At 38.7% G+C, this 17,376-nt stretch overlaps 3 protein-coding genes across 3 annotated transcripts in view; all 3 read left to right on the top strand.

The window, feature by feature from the left end:
- The window catches only part of LOC135464474 (uncharacterized), a 47,045-nt gene extending 46,749 nt beyond the window's left edge, over positions 1-296 (top strand). The window contains exon 35 of the mRNA XM_064741898.1: positions 68-296. Coding sequence (XP_064597968.1) covers positions 68-97 — 30 coding nt within the window. The 3' untranslated portion in view covers positions 98-296. The remainder of the gene's footprint in view (positions 1-67) is intronic.
- LOC135464473 (von Willebrand factor A domain-containing protein 2-like) lies at positions 163-4,430 on the top strand. The gene is made up of 5 exons (XM_064741897.1): positions 163-302; positions 1,176-1,369; positions 2,202-2,339; positions 3,631-3,744; positions 4,108-4,430. The coding sequence occupies exons 1-5, from the start codon at positions 163-165 to the stop codon at positions 4,416-4,418; spliced, it is 897 nt and encodes a 298-aa protein (XP_064597967.1). The 3' UTR covers positions 4,419-4,430.
- A 2,005-nt stretch (positions 4,431-6,435) lies between these two features.
- On the top strand, positions 6,436-9,684 carry LOC135464958 (von Willebrand factor A domain-containing protein 2-like). The gene is made up of 3 exons (XM_064742545.1): positions 6,436-6,662; positions 7,433-7,546; positions 8,080-9,684. The coding sequence occupies exons 1-3, from the start codon at positions 6,566-6,568 to the stop codon at positions 8,751-8,753; spliced, it is 885 nt and encodes a 294-aa protein (XP_064598615.1). The 5' UTR covers positions 6,436-6,565; the 3' UTR covers positions 8,754-9,684.
- The last annotated feature ends 7,692 nt before the right edge of the window (positions 9,685-17,376 follow it).

Genomic DNA, 17,376 nt, shown 5'->3' with positions numbered 1-17,376 from the left:
ACAGGCTGGAAGTTTTCCGAGTTCCCAATTATTTTAATGCATGTCCGCGCTCTCTCTCTCTTTTCAGGCTGTAACGTGGAAGCTGACGTGGCTATAATAGTTGACGTGTCCAGGTACATCACGGAATTCGACCTGAGAAACATCAAGGAATACCTACGGGCCATGGTTATGAAGATGCACTTTAAGCCTGAGAAGACATTCCGTGTGGCGGTGGTGGAGTTCGGAGCAATGGCCAGAGTGAAAACAACTCTAGTGGAAGGTAGCAGCAAGCAGCAAGTCCTGGCTGGCGTGGCTTCGATCAGGTTTGTGCTAGCTTTAATCACAAATCGCCCGTTTATCTGTCTGATATGGCTGCATTGGGTTGAATCGGAAGTCCTTTTTAACCAAAGGCTTTGAATTTCTTGATCTTGGTACATCCTGCCATGGTGATCAGAATTAAAAAGTATGCCCTGTTTTATTCCGCCCAGTATTTGTATGCTGATATTGTGCAGGGTATGTCTGTGCCTTCGGCCTTGCAATAGAGTGAGGCAGCACTTCATATGTCGACTGCTCTGTAGTGAGACAATGTCGTGTTAATACGGGAATACATTGTCAGAAGTAATTATTGGTCCTAACTCGCATGTTTTAGTCCCATGGTATATGACCAGAAACACACACGTTAGAAATTCTAATACTACATACTATTTCTTTAAATAGTCTCTAAATACGCGACCCCAAAAATCTGGGCCACTTACATGTACATAGGACGACTCGGCCAATGATTAAGGAGCCGGTCACCAATGCCATCGCTTGTTAAGTTCCATTTCAGCTGTCTTCATCTCTGGCCGCACATGGGAAGCAGCCTGCGGATGACTGTGACATTCCCACGGGCTCTGCCCGCTTTCCTTCCATGATCATGCTGCCCATCGTCGTATAGGTGAAATATTCTTGAATGCTTTTCGACCTACTCAAGAAGATTTGGCCAATAAGACGCCTGCCAGCCTTCTATTGAATGGATACCAGACAGAGCCCTGAGGAAACAAAACGCCATCTGGAGGTTACTAACGAACTATCCCACACACTACCGGAGAGAAACCCAGCATGAGTTGGACTTTTATTTACAACTATCTAAGTGGTTAATATTACTAAAAAAATCAAAATCTCTCTCACATCCCTTAAATGTATTTGTTTTAAAGCCTGCGTGGTGGAGACCCTAATCCCGTGGAAGCGTTCCGATTGGTGGAAGCCACTGTGTTTAAAACTCAGTATGGCGATAGAAGTCACGTGCCTAATGACGTCATTTTTGTCACCGGAGGTATCGCCATTCAGAGAGAGGTTGTCGAGCGAGCCACGGCCATGAAGAAAGAGGGAACAAGAGTGTTGGCCATAGGTAAGACATACACACTATTAAAGTGACAGAGAATAAACATTAAACGATACATGGAGACGAACTCTAAATCAGCGATTACAGTTTTAAGGAAAATGAAGAGAGTTATGCCCAAAAAATCATTCATTCATTCTCGAGGCATTTATTACATTTCTCAAATTCCTTTTAATTATTTTGTGCGTATTTTGCGTCAATGGTCGGATATGATGTAACTGTGTTTAAAGCCATTTAACGCCTCTAGTAGAAAGCTAAGAACGTTTTTGTCTCTATATATGCACTTCCTAAAAAACGTCCTAAGAACTAATAAAAAAGATTTCATGTGTCCTTTAAAGAAGCTGTAACTGGCTAATGTCTTCATATTTATTTTGGCCCTTGGCTGAAAGAGCAAATTTAGTCTTGACACTAATATTATTTACTATAATCAAGAGAAGGGTAATCAAAGTTATTTTTTGTGTTTGTTAAACAGCCTGGTAATCAGTATTACAGAACATTAGCATTTTTTTACCCAAAGAAACCCTGCGGATGGTCTTGGGTTTCCGCCGGACTCCTGATTCCTTCTACCATAATGCTGGCCGCCGTCGTAAAAATGAAATATTGTTGAGTACGGCGTAAAAACACCAAACAAATCAAACCAAACCGAATATACAGCGATGAATCAAATTTAACCACATATAGGTCTACTAAAATATAAAATATTTTGTCTGTTTTGAAGAAACTTTGTTTTATTGGAACTTTCATTTGATTGTAACACATCTGTCTTCTACTGTCCATACAGTAAAGTTGTGCTATACGATAACTAACAATCGTTAAAATGTGAATTCATGTTTTTTTACAGGTATTCGTCTATCGAGGTCAGAACGCTACCTGCTCAATGATATGGTTTCCTACCCAGCGTCCTCTAATGTCATCCTCATCTCGTCTCAACAGGACTATCAGGAACACGACGACAAGTTCATAGAGATACTTTGTGAAGGTATTTGTTATTATGTTTATCGCACATAATCGAAAGGGTGGTCCAATGGTTAGAGTGTCCACCCCGAAGTCGGGAAACCCCGGGATCAAACTTGGAGGTCGGGTCATACCAAAGACTTTAGAAATGGTACTCGCTGCTGCCTCGCTTGGCTCCCAGCATTGAGAGGTTAGAGCAAGGAAACATGACTGGTTGGCCCGGTGTCGGTATCATGTGACCTCGTGGGGTGTCATGCCTGGTGTCTTCGGCATGATGCTTCAGTGGCGGTAGCATGTTAGTGGCATGGGCTCGCCATGCCACAAGAAGACACAATATATATACACACACCGAATGACTCCTCGACGGCATATTTGAGTACGATGTTAAAACCCAAGCATACATACATACATACATAATCGCAAGGCTACGCATATTCGTATGGATAAGATTTGATAACCGTTGTTGTTTGCATTAACACGGGGAAACTGGGGTTTGCTATTTCCGCCGTACATGTTTTCATTTTCAGTAAACTGGATTCAGTTTTACTGTTCATATTTAAATCCGAAATTTGATTAAATTTTGCTAACAAAAACAGAAACAATTGTTTAGGTATAATTTCCTTCAAATTTATGTCAGTATAAATTCAAAAATGTCAGTATCCGTACTGACGTGCATGCCAGCTGACAGCCGTGACACACGCATTTGTGCAACTGATACACATTACATAATTGGCACAAGGTGATGACCAGTAAAACTTATCTATACTATCAGCATTTTCAGATAATGGATGCGACCCAGGTTCTTATAAATTGAATCCACCTGGACACAGCTCACAGGAAACCAAATTACCTGTTGTCAGACAGCAATCAAAGTAGCACAAGGAATAAAATAATAAAACAAGAAAAGCATTTTAGCGTAAAGCACTTGCTCATTTTCTTCTAAATATTTTCGTTCCAAATATTTGTTTGCGTAAATATACGAATTTGTGTACCATGTGTTTAGCATCGCAATTATAATGCATTGACTTCACCCAGCAAAATATGTATTGGAAAGATTCACGGTAAAAAAATGTCTTACGATATACAGCTTTATAATATGGGAATAAATTTATGGTTACTGAATAATATGGAAACATTCTTCCCACCATATTGCCAGGCGATGTTGCACAAGAGAAAATATACTAGAATACCACGTAATAATAAATAAGTAAATTAACAAAGTACTAGTTGAACCTTTCCTGTTAATGTTGTAAATGTGATCTGTAAAGATCACAGCCTGACATGCTGACAGATGCACTAAATTTTTATCTTGTCAGACCAAAACCAGTGCGCCAGCAGACCGTGTAGAAATGGTGGTGTTTGTGTGGACAAGCGGGGCGGATACGTCTGTGAGTGTCCCCGGGGAACGGCTGGCAAGAACTGTGAGAGAGGTAAGATTAGAATTACAATCCCAAAGAGCAACGATAGCAGAAAAAATACTGACCCGGTTTGATTGGATAAGCAATCTTCGCTTCCGAATCTGTTATTTGGAAATGGTGTCCCACTGAGGTGTCACTGTAAATATATTTGCATTGAGGCGTCTCAGCTATAGGAAGTATTATTACAAAAGAGAGGTGGCATTAAACTGCAATTTATCTACATACTATTTCATTTCATTTCAATTCTTATCTTGGTCAGAATCATTCTTGGAGAGTAGTTACGTTATACGGATGTTTTGTGTGTAGATGTAGAACTAACATTTAAAACATTTATGGAACTTAAAACTAGCAAATCTGTGTAATATTCCCTTGCAGCTTGTAATGCCGATTCTGATATCGTCTTCATGGTTGATTCCACCGGAAATGGCCGACGGTCCCAACATGAGGCATGTCGAGGGCTTCATTCGGGACGTCGTATCTCAACTTCCGGTCACCAGTGGCCAAGTGCGGATCGGCCTGGGTACCATCAACTCCAAGAGTCAGATAATGTTCTACCTGAATACTTACCGCACCGCCGAGGACATACGGGATGCTCTGTCGGCCATTACTTACGAGAACGGCGAGCTGAACATCGCTGCCGGAATCAGGACGATGAGGGGCAAGCTTTTCAGTTATCGACAGGGTGACAGAAGAGATGTCCAAAAACATCGGTATGGATATTAAGACATATTGTCTCGATATTATACACGCCTGTGCATGAAGCCTACTTCAGTCAGTTAAACGGATAAAGAATCCATTCTGATTGGCTGGTGTGGGAGATAGCCAAGCCTAGGCAATGCCTTGCCTAAGCTGAATTTTTCGTATGCTACATTTATTCAAGCGTGACCAAGTGTGCAAGATTTAACCCAAAAAAAATTATCTCAGCTGTCCACCAGTCAGCGTCGATTCTTTATCCCTTTAACATATGTATGTGCTTTTCTTCTGTCATTTCTGATTTCATTTTCTAATGCTGAACACATATACATAACACCATCAGTAAACATAGGTATATAAGTTTTAGGGTATTTATGGCTTTCTATTCCACACATGCATAGCACCATCAGTAAAATGTATAAGCGTTTCATTCTTTGCCAAATCTGGTACATACCACAATCAGTAAATCTATTCGTGTGGTGATTCGTGACATGTTTAGCCAAATCTGGTGCATATACATACCACAATCAGTAAATCTATTCGTGTGGTGGCTCGTGACATGTTTAGCCAAATCTGGTGCATATACATACCACAATCAGGTAAATCTATTCGTGTGGTGGTTCGTGACATGTTTAGCCAAATCTAGTGCATATACATACCACAATCAGTAAATCCATTCGTGTGGTGGCTCGTGACATGTTTAGCCAAATCTGGTGCATATACATACCACAATCAGTAAATCTGTTCGTGTGGTGGTTCGTGACATGTTTAGCCAAATAATGTACACATATAAACGACAATCAGTAACCATATAAGTATGGTTGGTAATGACATTCTTTCGTTTAATATTGTACACATACAAACCACGATCAGAGAACATATATATACTTACGGCAATTTCATAGCCTATTAGTTTACATACATATATACAACACCATCACTTAACAAATGTATACGGCTTTCATGACACTTTTGCCCAAAACATTCTACACAAAGATTTTGCATCTGCACTTGATATTCAACCCTCGAGAAAGAGGGCTAAAAGTGTCCTGATATTTCTCATATGCTTACGTTATGCTAATTAGTTTGGAACCTTTGTTCCCACTGTCCTTATTTTTCATGTCGTCGGTGTGTTCAAATCGAGTGTAGGTAATACTTTGTAATTTCTGGGAAAGTATTTGTTATATTTTATTTGTTATAAAGATAGGAACATTTTACCGTCTCATATCGGCAATGCCTCAGTTGGAATAATAAAGCAATTTCTGTTTTTCGAGAAAAATAAAGAACTGACTCAACTGTACAACATGTTTGATTCCTACCACTCTGTTATTCAATGCTGAATGACAATGGGACTTAGCACTCTGAATGCCGATCTTTTTAAGTAGAATTTAAGCAATGTTCGCGCCTGCCCGAATTGTAATCATTGACGTGAAAATGTACTTCATTATTTCAAAGAAAGCATATGCTCGAACAAATTACAACAACATCTCCAGGCGTAAACTACACAATATTTATTCCTTGGTGTTCAAAATATTTTTGTAATATAGTATTATTTGGATCCGATGAACTAAAACCTGATGAAAACAAAATTGAGTTAAAAACTGTGCATAAATTTATTGCAGAATCAAAGAGATTTTAAATCGATGGGTAGCACTGAATTTTCTTCTTATATTAAATGATAATGATAAATATTATTTCAGTAAGTAGTCATTATGTTCTTGCATTATAGCCTCATTTTGTTACATATGGTATGATTTATTCTTTTGAAATGTAAATACTTTTGTTGTTGCATATATTACATACATATGTGTATAGTCTATTCGGTCTATCTACCTGTATCATTTCTTTTATTTATGTTTGTAACCAGTTCCTTGTTTTGTCCTGTACATATGCTACATGTTTTCGAGGAGACCCCGAGTGGCCATTGGACTGTGGGGGATCCTCGTTAAACAAATAAAGCATTATATCACATTATACGCGAAAACTGTATACATCTTGCTTTCAGGTATCATACTGGCGAGCGACGGAGCCACCGTTGACAGATGGGAAATCGTCCCCGAGGCCGAACGATCCAAGGATGTGGGTATTCACATGATGTCCATAGGAATCGGTACTCCGGCGGCTTCGCGAGCTGAAGGAGATGACCAGTAAACCGTCCCAGCTCAACTCCTTCTCTCTTAGGACATTCTCAGGGCTGACGAACCTTACATCCAGCATCGTTGGGGCAGTTTGCATAGGCAAGTCCTTTCAACATTGAGGCTCTTAATGACTCTTGATGCGCTTGTATAATGATTTTAAACGTGTTTCACTGGCGAAGAAAGCGCGGGGGTACCTCCGACCCCGAGCTTTGAGAAGTGGGGGGCCAACATATGTTTTGGACGCCCCCACCTCATTTTTGGACGCAACCATATAAAAAAATACAATGCGGTGAATTCCTTTCTTTAGTGTTTTGAATCGGATGATAAAACATTTATTTCAATTTGTTCAAACAAATTAAAGCACTGTAATTTTATTGGGGAGATATTTTAACCTCGGGATAAGCGTTCTACTCATGTCGTCATGGTATCTGAAATTTTGCAATTTCCAAAATTGGGCAATGTACTAGTAACTGAGCAATCAAACGGAGTTACAACTCACATCCATTATATCCTTTGGAAGGCCTCTTTTCCTCCATCACCCAGCAAAACTCAGTGTAGTATTTGTCCTACTTTATGGCATATTTTCAGCTAGGCTATAACGTTTACAAACGATGCTGATGTTTTATGAAGCCATGCCTACATGTTGTCTATCACAAGGAATGTAAGAGTATAAATATAGAGTTTGCCTAGGATTTATCCTAGGCAAAGCTTTGGTCAGTTTTCCCTCTTGCGGTGCTCAGTTTCGTGCACTGGGGCCGATTCCCCGCTTTACCATACAAGGACTTTTGTCAAAATTTAATAGCACATCCATAAACATTTGTGCAAATTATATTTCTCACACAAATTTCTTCTTGTTTCTATTTTTCTAGACCCCAATCCATGTTCCAGCAATCCGTGTGTAAATGGAGGGACTTGCCAACCGAGTATAAATACTTACCAGTGCCTCTGTCCAAAAGGCCAGATCGGCGCTAAGTGTGGACTAAGTAAGTATATTATTCTATAATATACGCTTCAGATTCGTACGGTTTGGAATCCAGGGGAGTTATGCGTTTAATTTCACAAGGTCACATTTGTACCCTTAGTGTGTTCAAGATTGTTTTTTCTTGGTTTCAAACTGGTCTGGTTGTTTTCAAGTGTTAGTTGGTTGTTATCTCCGCGGTGTGTGACTCGTATTAAAACTATATGGCGTTAAACTGTCTGGTTCCAAACTGGTAAGGCTAATATCAAACCTAGATTGGTTGGTTTAAAAGTTTACGTTCAGCTAAGTGTACCTTGACAATAGAGTTTCATTAACGAATTTATGATTCCATTAGCTGACTAATATTTTCTACATTGTTTACAAACTTTCTGTTTTGTCCGATACCCTGTAGCTGTATTCGGCGTCATCAAGCGATACGTATTGTGACTCTTCCAGCAATGCTTTTACAGGGGGGGAAGATGTCCTTTTTCTTGTTATCAAATGAGGAGGTTTGAGTTTTTTAATCTGTGATTATACTGTGTGTCGTTGTTGTTTCAGGTTGCTCCCCTAAAGATGTCACTTTCATTCTCGACATGTCCCGGAGCATTGACCATAAACAGTTCCAGAAACTTCTTACGTTCCTCTCCAAACTCGTGGAAAAACTTGAAGTAGGAGTGGACGGAATGCAGATCTCCATGGTAACTTACAGCGACCACGCCCATGTTGTTTTCGGTTTGCAGCGATACACGGAGAAAAAAGAAGTGATGCATTCAATATTGAACTCTGGTTATATACCAGGAGCTGCAAATACCGCTGATGCACTTGACTACACAGCAGAATATGTCTTCAAGGAAGAATACGGCGACCGAAGCTGGGCGGAAAATATCGCCATTTTAATAACGGACGGCGAATCCAACATCGACCGCCATTTGACAGTGCCAGCTGCGGAGAAGTTAAGAGCTACAGGAACAACTGTGCTAGGTGTTGGCATTCGACTTGAGAACACGGACGAACTTCACGCCATTGTTGGCGATAAGTCAAACATTTTCGAAGTGTCTAGACTCAGACGGTTACCTGCTCTAACAGGCAGACTGATACCACGTTTATGCAAATCGTCAGTTCATTTAACAACAACGACCACGGCAACCGCGTCTAGCACGGACTCAAGCCCTAGTTCCGAATTTTCGGGGGTTGAATACTACGAGGATTATTACCAAGATTATGAGGATTAAAGATTAATCCTAATCTAGACAAATTATATTTTCGATGATATTCAGTGTATATGCAAACCTGATGTTTATCTTCTGTATATTTTTGGTTCCTTTTTTTAAATTTGGTTTTCATGTTTTTATCATTGCAAGAGGATTATATTAAATTAGAATTTTACTAGGGAAAAAAATTAGTTTCATTTTCATTCTGCAAAAAAAATGCAAATGCCAAGCAAAGTCGTTTCATAGAGTTTGTCATTAGTGTAAGCTTAGAAACACAACACGTAGATGAAGTCCTACCCTTCCAAAACCTAAATATCCTAGTTTCCCCAAAAGGTTAAATTTAACAGACAGTCTGTTATCTGTATGATGCTAGAATGTATTCTGTTATTACCACAGATTATTCTGTTAAATATAACACTTATTTTATTAATTCAACATAAAGATCGTACTAAGGCAATAAAATTTTGAATGTGACAAAGTGCTCTATCATGATAACCTAATACATTCAAACAGCACTATTCAGACAACAGAATTTCTGTTAAAATTAACAGATTATGGAAAGCGCGTCAATATGTTGTCGCTTTGATCTTATTTAAGTGTAGACTACCATTTTAGTCATGTCCTGCTAGTCGTCAAAACGATACATGTAAGTGAAGGTCCAAGCTGATCTACATTTACGCCTTATGTCAGTTCAGTTATGCATGCAACAGTTAGACTACGCATCATGTAACACGCTTAACCGACTATGCAAATGCTTTCTCGATGTGTGAATGATTTACCGATTGTGAAAATGTACCTATATGTCCCTTTCAGGCTAGTGTTGATCGATGTACCACCACCGGTGACAGTATCACGAGGAGCAATCATACTATGCACACGATTTTGTCTGTATTCTCTCATGAAATAAACTTATATTTATTTTGGAAGGTAATATCCTTCCAAGTTTATGCTATGAATGTCTTCTGTTTTAGATATGTTAAAATTTTGCGTACAGGAATATTGCGCTACTTATCTTTGGGCATACCTGAGGATTTTTAGATGTGTCTAAGAAAATCAGCTCCTTGAGTAGGCTCATCGGTCAATGTTTATACACCCTGTGTTTTATCATGAGCTGGGTACTTATAGGAAAGACCACATTTCTGTAAAAGTGTATATGGGTCTACCAGCAACCTGTGGATGGTCGTGGGTTTCCCCCGGGCTCTGCCCGGTTTCCTCCCACCATAATGTTGGCCGCCGTCGTATGTGAAATATTCTTGAGTACGGCGTAAAACACCAATGCAAGTGCTTTAAGCTTTAGAGCACCGCCAAATAAACAGCTTTACTACGTCATCATGCTGAGATGTGCCAAGCAGCTCTTCTACGTTCTGATTTTCTGTCACTGCCATACCTCGTTCAAGGCAGCTTCCAATTGGGCTATATGGACGTCGTGTACAAGCAGGGAATCCACCTGTACATGATTTGGCTCAATCAGAAGCTGGCTTGCTCGGGGAATTTACATCGACTTCCCCTTCGGGTTATAAGGTAGTATGAGGGGAAGGGTTCAAGCTGTCATCATGGCTGACGGCGGATACACCCAATATTGACGTAAAACGCTTCAAATGGCGTTTGTATGGCGAGTAATTTCAACCACTGCTTTAACACTGTTCTCTCCAGAACCATAGTTGTATAGCCCTTGTTTCACATCAGAAGCAGTGATGATAGAAATGCATGTGTGTTATCATTAAAACACTTGGATGTCAATCATTTGGCCATTTTTGTAAGCCAAAAGGTCACACGATTCACAACAAATCACATTTTACACTCTTTTGATACTGAGGAACATTAATCGCTCGTGTACAAAATTGCCACAGTGAAAAACAGGAGGGGTGCTTAATAAATTTCTTATTTGTAATCGTCCCATAATTAAGTACAAGTACTTGGGTGGTGTAGACTCTTATTTAGTAATTTACAACTGGGTTTGCCAATATGTGAAATTTATTTGTCTCAAAAAGATATTTGAATTTTTTCGTTACCTGCTGGATCATCACGAAGTATACCCTTTGAGAGACTGATGGTCTCTCATTGGACAAGCCTTAGCCATGACAGGACTTTGGAAAGTTCAAATCTTGAGGAATTGCGGTTCCAAAAATCTAAAAAAATGTTTTCACCCACAGTTCATAGAGCTGTAGTTACCTAATGTGGTATTATCTTTGAACGAGCGGCTACAGTGCACGACAACATCGACTTTTTCCGGGATGTCACATCTGTTGCGAGTTAGTACATGTATCATCATATTTCATGCACGGTTTGAACACCAATTTATTCCCTACCCGCTTCTCATTTTGACCTGGAAACTTCTTGGCGGAGTGATCGAAAGCAACACATAGCACCATTATTACACAAATGGACAGAAGTGTGCAATGCATTTCCCATTTAACTTAGGCTAAACTTATTTAATGTTCCAAGAAAAACAAGGTATTTTTAACAACTCCAGTCTATTGACGTTGCAGTAAAGGAAACGGACGATTTCGTTCTTCGAAGTCTTCGATATATAAAGGCATAGCCGAATGTGTCGTGATGCATTCTGGTAACAGACAATAAGAGATCGATCGAAATCATGACAAAGTGTCAGTGTAAGACGCAGCTGAGCATATACTTAATCGTCCGAAATGCGCAATACAAATCAACCAACATTTATCCGGTACTCAGTGAATTTATATGTTCAATCACAACGAGGTGCCCGGTTTCTTCCCACCATAATGCTGGCCGCCGTCGTATAAGTGAAATATTCTTGAATGCGGCGTAAAACACCGATCAAATAAATAAATAAATAAACAATTAGGTGCAGGTTCACATCCGGTCTTGGATTCCAAAGCTCCCGATCTCCGTTGGTCCTTGATGACCACAAGCCCGGTCTTACGTTCGCCGAAGACCATTTGTCTTCCACAAATATTGTGTGCATGAATGTACGTAGCGTGTGGGAAACTTTTTCTGCAACTTACCAAAGGTCGGTGGTTTACCACGGGCACTCGATTTCCCTCTGCAATAAAAGTGTATGTGTTTCGCAAGCACTGCCACTCCCGGAGGGTGCGACTAAAAGCCGTCCGACACCGCCCAGTACCTTCGTGTGCCGCCGGGCAGCTCTGTATGCTCGACATAACAGTGCTAGTTCTATCCTGCAGAACCGGGTAATAAATTTTGCCTACTAAATCCTTCAAGTACATTATAAAACTGTTCAGCAAACAACTTGACCATCCCCACATCAGATATCCATTATACATATATGTTATTACTTAAAAAGTTATACGTGTCAAGGTTATTCCATTAAATGCCATAATTCTCTTGTAAGTGAATATGGACAGAGTGCTAAGAATAGTTTCCAGTGATGCTGGAAAGACGCAAGGTATGTTCTAGGCGACTGGGTGCAATCACTATGCAAATCGTGTATAATGCTGGAATACAAGATGTCGATAATAAATTATGTATTTCAGTTGCGCTTTGATTGCAACTGTTCGTATATCCAAAAGTAGCGATCTAATTAAGCACGATGAATATACGTCCCCTAACCCCGAGTTACACGGAAGCATACACAATCTGTATGTCTAGTAGAGCGCTAGGCATTCTGGACGCCCTGTCCATATATACTAACAAGAGAATATTGATTGAAAGACTCAGAGTGATGGAATAATGTTGACGAAAAAGTTTTTGAATTAATAACTTATGACGGTGATTGAAATCGTCACATAACACACAGAACCTAACAAATGCTACAAGGCGAGGTTTTTACACGCCATGTACAAGACCCTACGGTATACTGATGTCCAAGTGAGGATAATTTACAATGTCAAAATTAAAACTACACCTCTTATGCAGTCTCTGAGAGAGGAAACTTGCTCTTTGCACAAATATAGGTCCGGATAAGATGTACCATCTGGAGAGCCTGTTGTTTCCTTTAAATGCAGCGATGATGGATATATATTTTTCACAGCCTTTGCTACATATAGACTGTTTAAAGCCAGCAGATCATCAACGTACTGTTGAGCGAATGAGACAGATCAGACCTACATGGTGAGGATTATTCCTTAATACTTTCTGTTTATAGACATATTCATACGAGAACAGATTAGGTACACCAAAGCTCAATACAAACAGCTGAAGAGGAGCACAGTTGGTCAGGTCAACACCTCACTTTGGAAGGAGGGAAAGCAAAAAAACTTACAGTATCAAAGTTTAGGAAATTCTGAAGCGAAAATCTGTGAATGAAAAACATATTACTTCTCTCTTATATAGCCAAAGTTTTTCTTCCACTCAAACACCTGATGAAAAAAATCATGAGACAAGAGTCAAAGATGTATGTATGTCAAAAATTGGTAACAATGTTCATGACTGTGGTCTAGTTATAAATCCGAAGTTCCCATTTCTTAGGGCCTCATCTGATGGGAAAGTGTGTGCTGATGGAAAAACCAGTTGTAGTTTGCTTGAAATTACGTGTTCATATTCGACAATGAATATAACACTAAGTGAGGCTTGCAACTTAAACATTTTACCTAAAAATGAGGGCCTAAAAGTTTGTTCGAAGTAAGACCATGCATACTATTATTAAGATTCAGGTCACCTTTTCTTCTGATTTTGTGGCATACACAAAACAAGATTTGCATGTGAAAAGAATAGACCCAGACATAGACTTCCTGGAAGCTATGCTAAAAAAATAGGCACACATTTTTTTTCCGTGTGAAACAGGTACTGGACCAAACCAAAAAGGTTAATATAGTTATGGTTGTATTTGCAATGTATAGATTATATGAACGAATTGTTTATCCTCATGCTAAATGTGTGCAGCCCGGTCATATTTACCCTGTAAGTATTCCTGTTTCACCGGTTAATTAAGGTCTTTAATGCCTTACACAGAATTATTATTGTAAAGTATAAGACTAGGTTGGGATGGAATAGTCGCATGTATTTTTATATCGATGTTGTAAACAACAAATGTACCTAAATGCATGCAAATTTAGCTATTTCACTGTCACTGTTAACGTGATCTGTACTGAACGTGTGTCTTTTTTTTATCATTATTTACTTTTCCTTACCTTTTGTTGTTAGGTATAGCCTCCTAAATCGGCAAGGAGTTTACTGTACAACTTACCGAAGTCACCTGGAACCCGAAAAACACTGTGGCACAAGTGTCAACTCCTGAATTTGTCTGTATCTACCAGTAATCAATAGAAGACCTTCTGTAAATTTTGGAGCGGCCATGTTTTCCTTCGGCAGTGGAGATCACAGTGGACTTTCCCACCAAAGATGACATTACAACTAGGGCATATAGTTAATGCAATCAGTGCTTTTCCGTGTTAACAGTAATGACAGCGTGACGCACATACATAACGGTATGTCTGTAACGCCTATTTACGGACAGTGATTCTGATTGATTTATGTTTGTTTTGTTTACAGTCAATCGTATGTCTCCGGGCTACTGATGACAACTACAGTGCAAAATTTGAATTTTTTTTTTTCAAATGGATGTTCTATGGTTCTAAAATCGGTGATATTCTTGGAACAAGGTATTGGCGTTAAAACTTTTGCTCATACTTTTACCGCAACCAAGAATGTTAACAGCATTATCTTTCACAGATGATGAATAAGGACAAATCTTGATTCTGATTTACATGTACAAAATACATAAGGTAATTAATGACATCAAATGTCTCGTTTCATGTGTTCATAATAACACGATAGAATTAAGATGTACAGTATAGAGAGGAAAACCAGAGCAGCGACGATGGTGTAATAGCTGGAAAATGTTCGAGAAAAATGGTCTTTTGTTAATTTACCTCAGTTACGGTTTTATTCTGTTCAACTAAATGCATAAATAGGAGCACCATGGCTTAAGCAAAATTAGGTAAAAAAAAGAAGTGAAGTTTAACAAACTATAACATAAAAATTGGTTTTTAAGATTTATATGAATTATGTAATATATGTGTAATATGTTATTCTACTTAAACGCAGATCCTTAAACTAACTTTGTTTTGGTTAATATCAGTAACAAATTAAGGTACATACCAAAATGATCTTAAATATACAACCTTCCAAAAATGGTTTTAAATGACTTTGGTAAGTTCATCTGAACAGTGCACTGTGGCAGATATTCATGAATAACTTTTTTATCCAACAGTTACTGAAAATAAACCCTGTATTACACAACAGGGATGCCTGTGCGACAAAGGGGTAAAAGGCAGAATTTACATCCTAATAAAGTCTGGAATCTTTCAAAACAATCTTGTCACGAATTTTATTTTAATGAATTCACAGGCGTTTTATTTCCATGACTGCTAAGAATGTAGAAGTTTAACGTATTTTACATGTCATGTTAAACCTGCATGTATTTTTATTATTTGCATGCATTTAAATATCATTGTTTGTTCAGTATATATGTATAGCCCATATCTATTGTTATCGCTGTTTACTTGCACTCTTGCGAAATAAAAAACATTATTATTATTATTATTATTTTATCATTTCCACCCATAACAAATATAAAATACTGAAATTTGAAGTAAAAGGAACTCTTTTCGTTGTTATGGTAGTAGACTTAATGTTAGGATTACTACTGGTGTTGTCATTAGTAACGAAGTGTTTCCAGTTAGTACTATAAATCCTAAACGGATTATTGTTAGTATTGGAATTTCAGTATTGTTAGTATTGGATCAATAGTATTGCTAGTAATAGGCAATTAGTATAGTTAGTTATGGGCCATTAGTATTGGGCTATTAGTATAGTTAGTATTGGGTCATTAGTATTGGGCTGTTAGCATAGTTAGTATTGCTTCATTATTATTGTTAAATTTGGGCTTTCAGTATTGTTAGTATCGCATTATAAATGTTAGAATATTAACATTATATCATTAGTATTGGACTACGACAGTACTGTTTATATTGGCTGGCATTGCTTTGTAACAAGAATCCTTTGGGATTGTTATATGAATGGACACAAAACTCCTTCAAGTCTTAACTAGATGTTACTAGTACTATTAATCCTACTATTACAAATACACCTGTACTACTAATAAAAATAATTAATGCTATTTTCGTCCATCATAATTCAGAGTTTACGTGCTGTATTTGAAAGGGATGGAAAATATCTGTATGGGGGTATTTCAGCGATATCGGCAGCAGCGTTTTTTCTCAAAATATAAGCCTCATGCCATACACGACATTCATATACCATTCGTATTCCGTAAAGGGCGTTCCAAAACAACTTTTAACACTAGCTCCCAAAGACAAATGTATGTAAGAAATTATACAAATACGAAATAAAGCCGGTAACACACAAGAGATAAGCGGGCAACAGTTTTCAATGATGCCGGGCAGACAGTGGATATTACAGGCATGAATTCCATATATGTCCATGAATGAGTTCCAGGTCAAATAACAACTAAACAAGGTATCTCAGTCGCGCTTTCATTGCAACTGTTCATAAAGTTATCGTGCAGATGTAATGAGCATGGCTGCTTTTACGGTTCCTAGCCCCAGGTTAAGCGGTATTAGGTACAGTTCGAAAATGACGAGAGTTACAGACCTTAACCGAACAGATTGTGATTCAAAAGTAACAGACGATTATGTCTTTCCCGTTAATATGTAAGGATCTCATACTAAAAGAGGCGCCATCTATGATGTTACACATGACATGCTGGTCTGTATAAAAGATGACTACAAAATAGACGGTTACGCTCGGCACCCAGCGCCATCTATGTTGTTAAATACCATGTACGCCATAGACATGAACATAAAGGTAACAGCGCCGTCTATGTGGTTAATCGCAATGCAGATCGCCAGAGATTCTGAACGCTCTGTCCATACCTGCCAACGAGTGTTATACTCATTGTAAAATCTGAGAAACTTAGAATGAAGGCGTTTGATGGAGTATCCTTGACAAACTAGTTTAAGAACTAACAACTTGGGACGCAGATTAGCCACCAGAATTTACGCAAGATCTGAAAAATGCTACAAGGCGAGATATGTATACGTCATATGCAGGACCCTTTGGTATATTGCTACCCAAATAAGCATAATTTACAATATCAAAATTGAAATTATCCTTGTTTGTCTTTGTACAGATAGATATTCAAAAGAGATGTACCATCAACACTATCCGTAGTCTCTTTTGAATCCAATGAAGGCGGATAGATTACCTTCACCGCTGCAGCAATATGAGGTTTATTTAACGTCAGTAAATCATCAATATACCGCTCGGTCTTCGTCATGTGAATGAACGTTCAGAATGAGCCCATCCAGGTCCGGACGATCAGGTCGTAGGGATATGGATACACAGTGGGCAATGTTGAGTCCGACAGGCTCTTTAGCTGTAGTTCCTGAAACGAGAATTTTTGAAAATTGGCAGATCCATTCAGGAGAGTAAAGTAGAAATTTAGCTGAAATATAAGCTTCATGTCCGATATTCGTCTACCATTCGTAGCCCATAAAGGGCTTTCCAAGTCGATGATCGCAATTCAAAAACAACTTTTATCAATAGCTCCCAAAGACAAAGGTATGTAAGAAATTATACAAATAGGAAATAAAGCCGGTAACACACAAGAGAGAAGCGGTCATCGGTTTTCAATGATGCCGGGCAGACAGTGGATATTCCAGGCATTTGTTATTTAAATATCTGT

The sequence above is a fragment of the Liolophura sinensis genome, chromosome 4, assembly GCF_032854445.1.
Source record: "Liolophura sinensis isolate JHLJ2023 chromosome 4, CUHK_Ljap_v2, whole genome shotgun sequence".
Lineage (NCBI taxonomy): Eukaryota > Metazoa > Mollusca > Polyplacophora > Chitonida > Chitonidae > Liolophura > Liolophura sinensis.
Note: the sequence above shows the minus strand (reverse complement) of the source record. Positions and strands in the feature narration are given on the sequence as shown.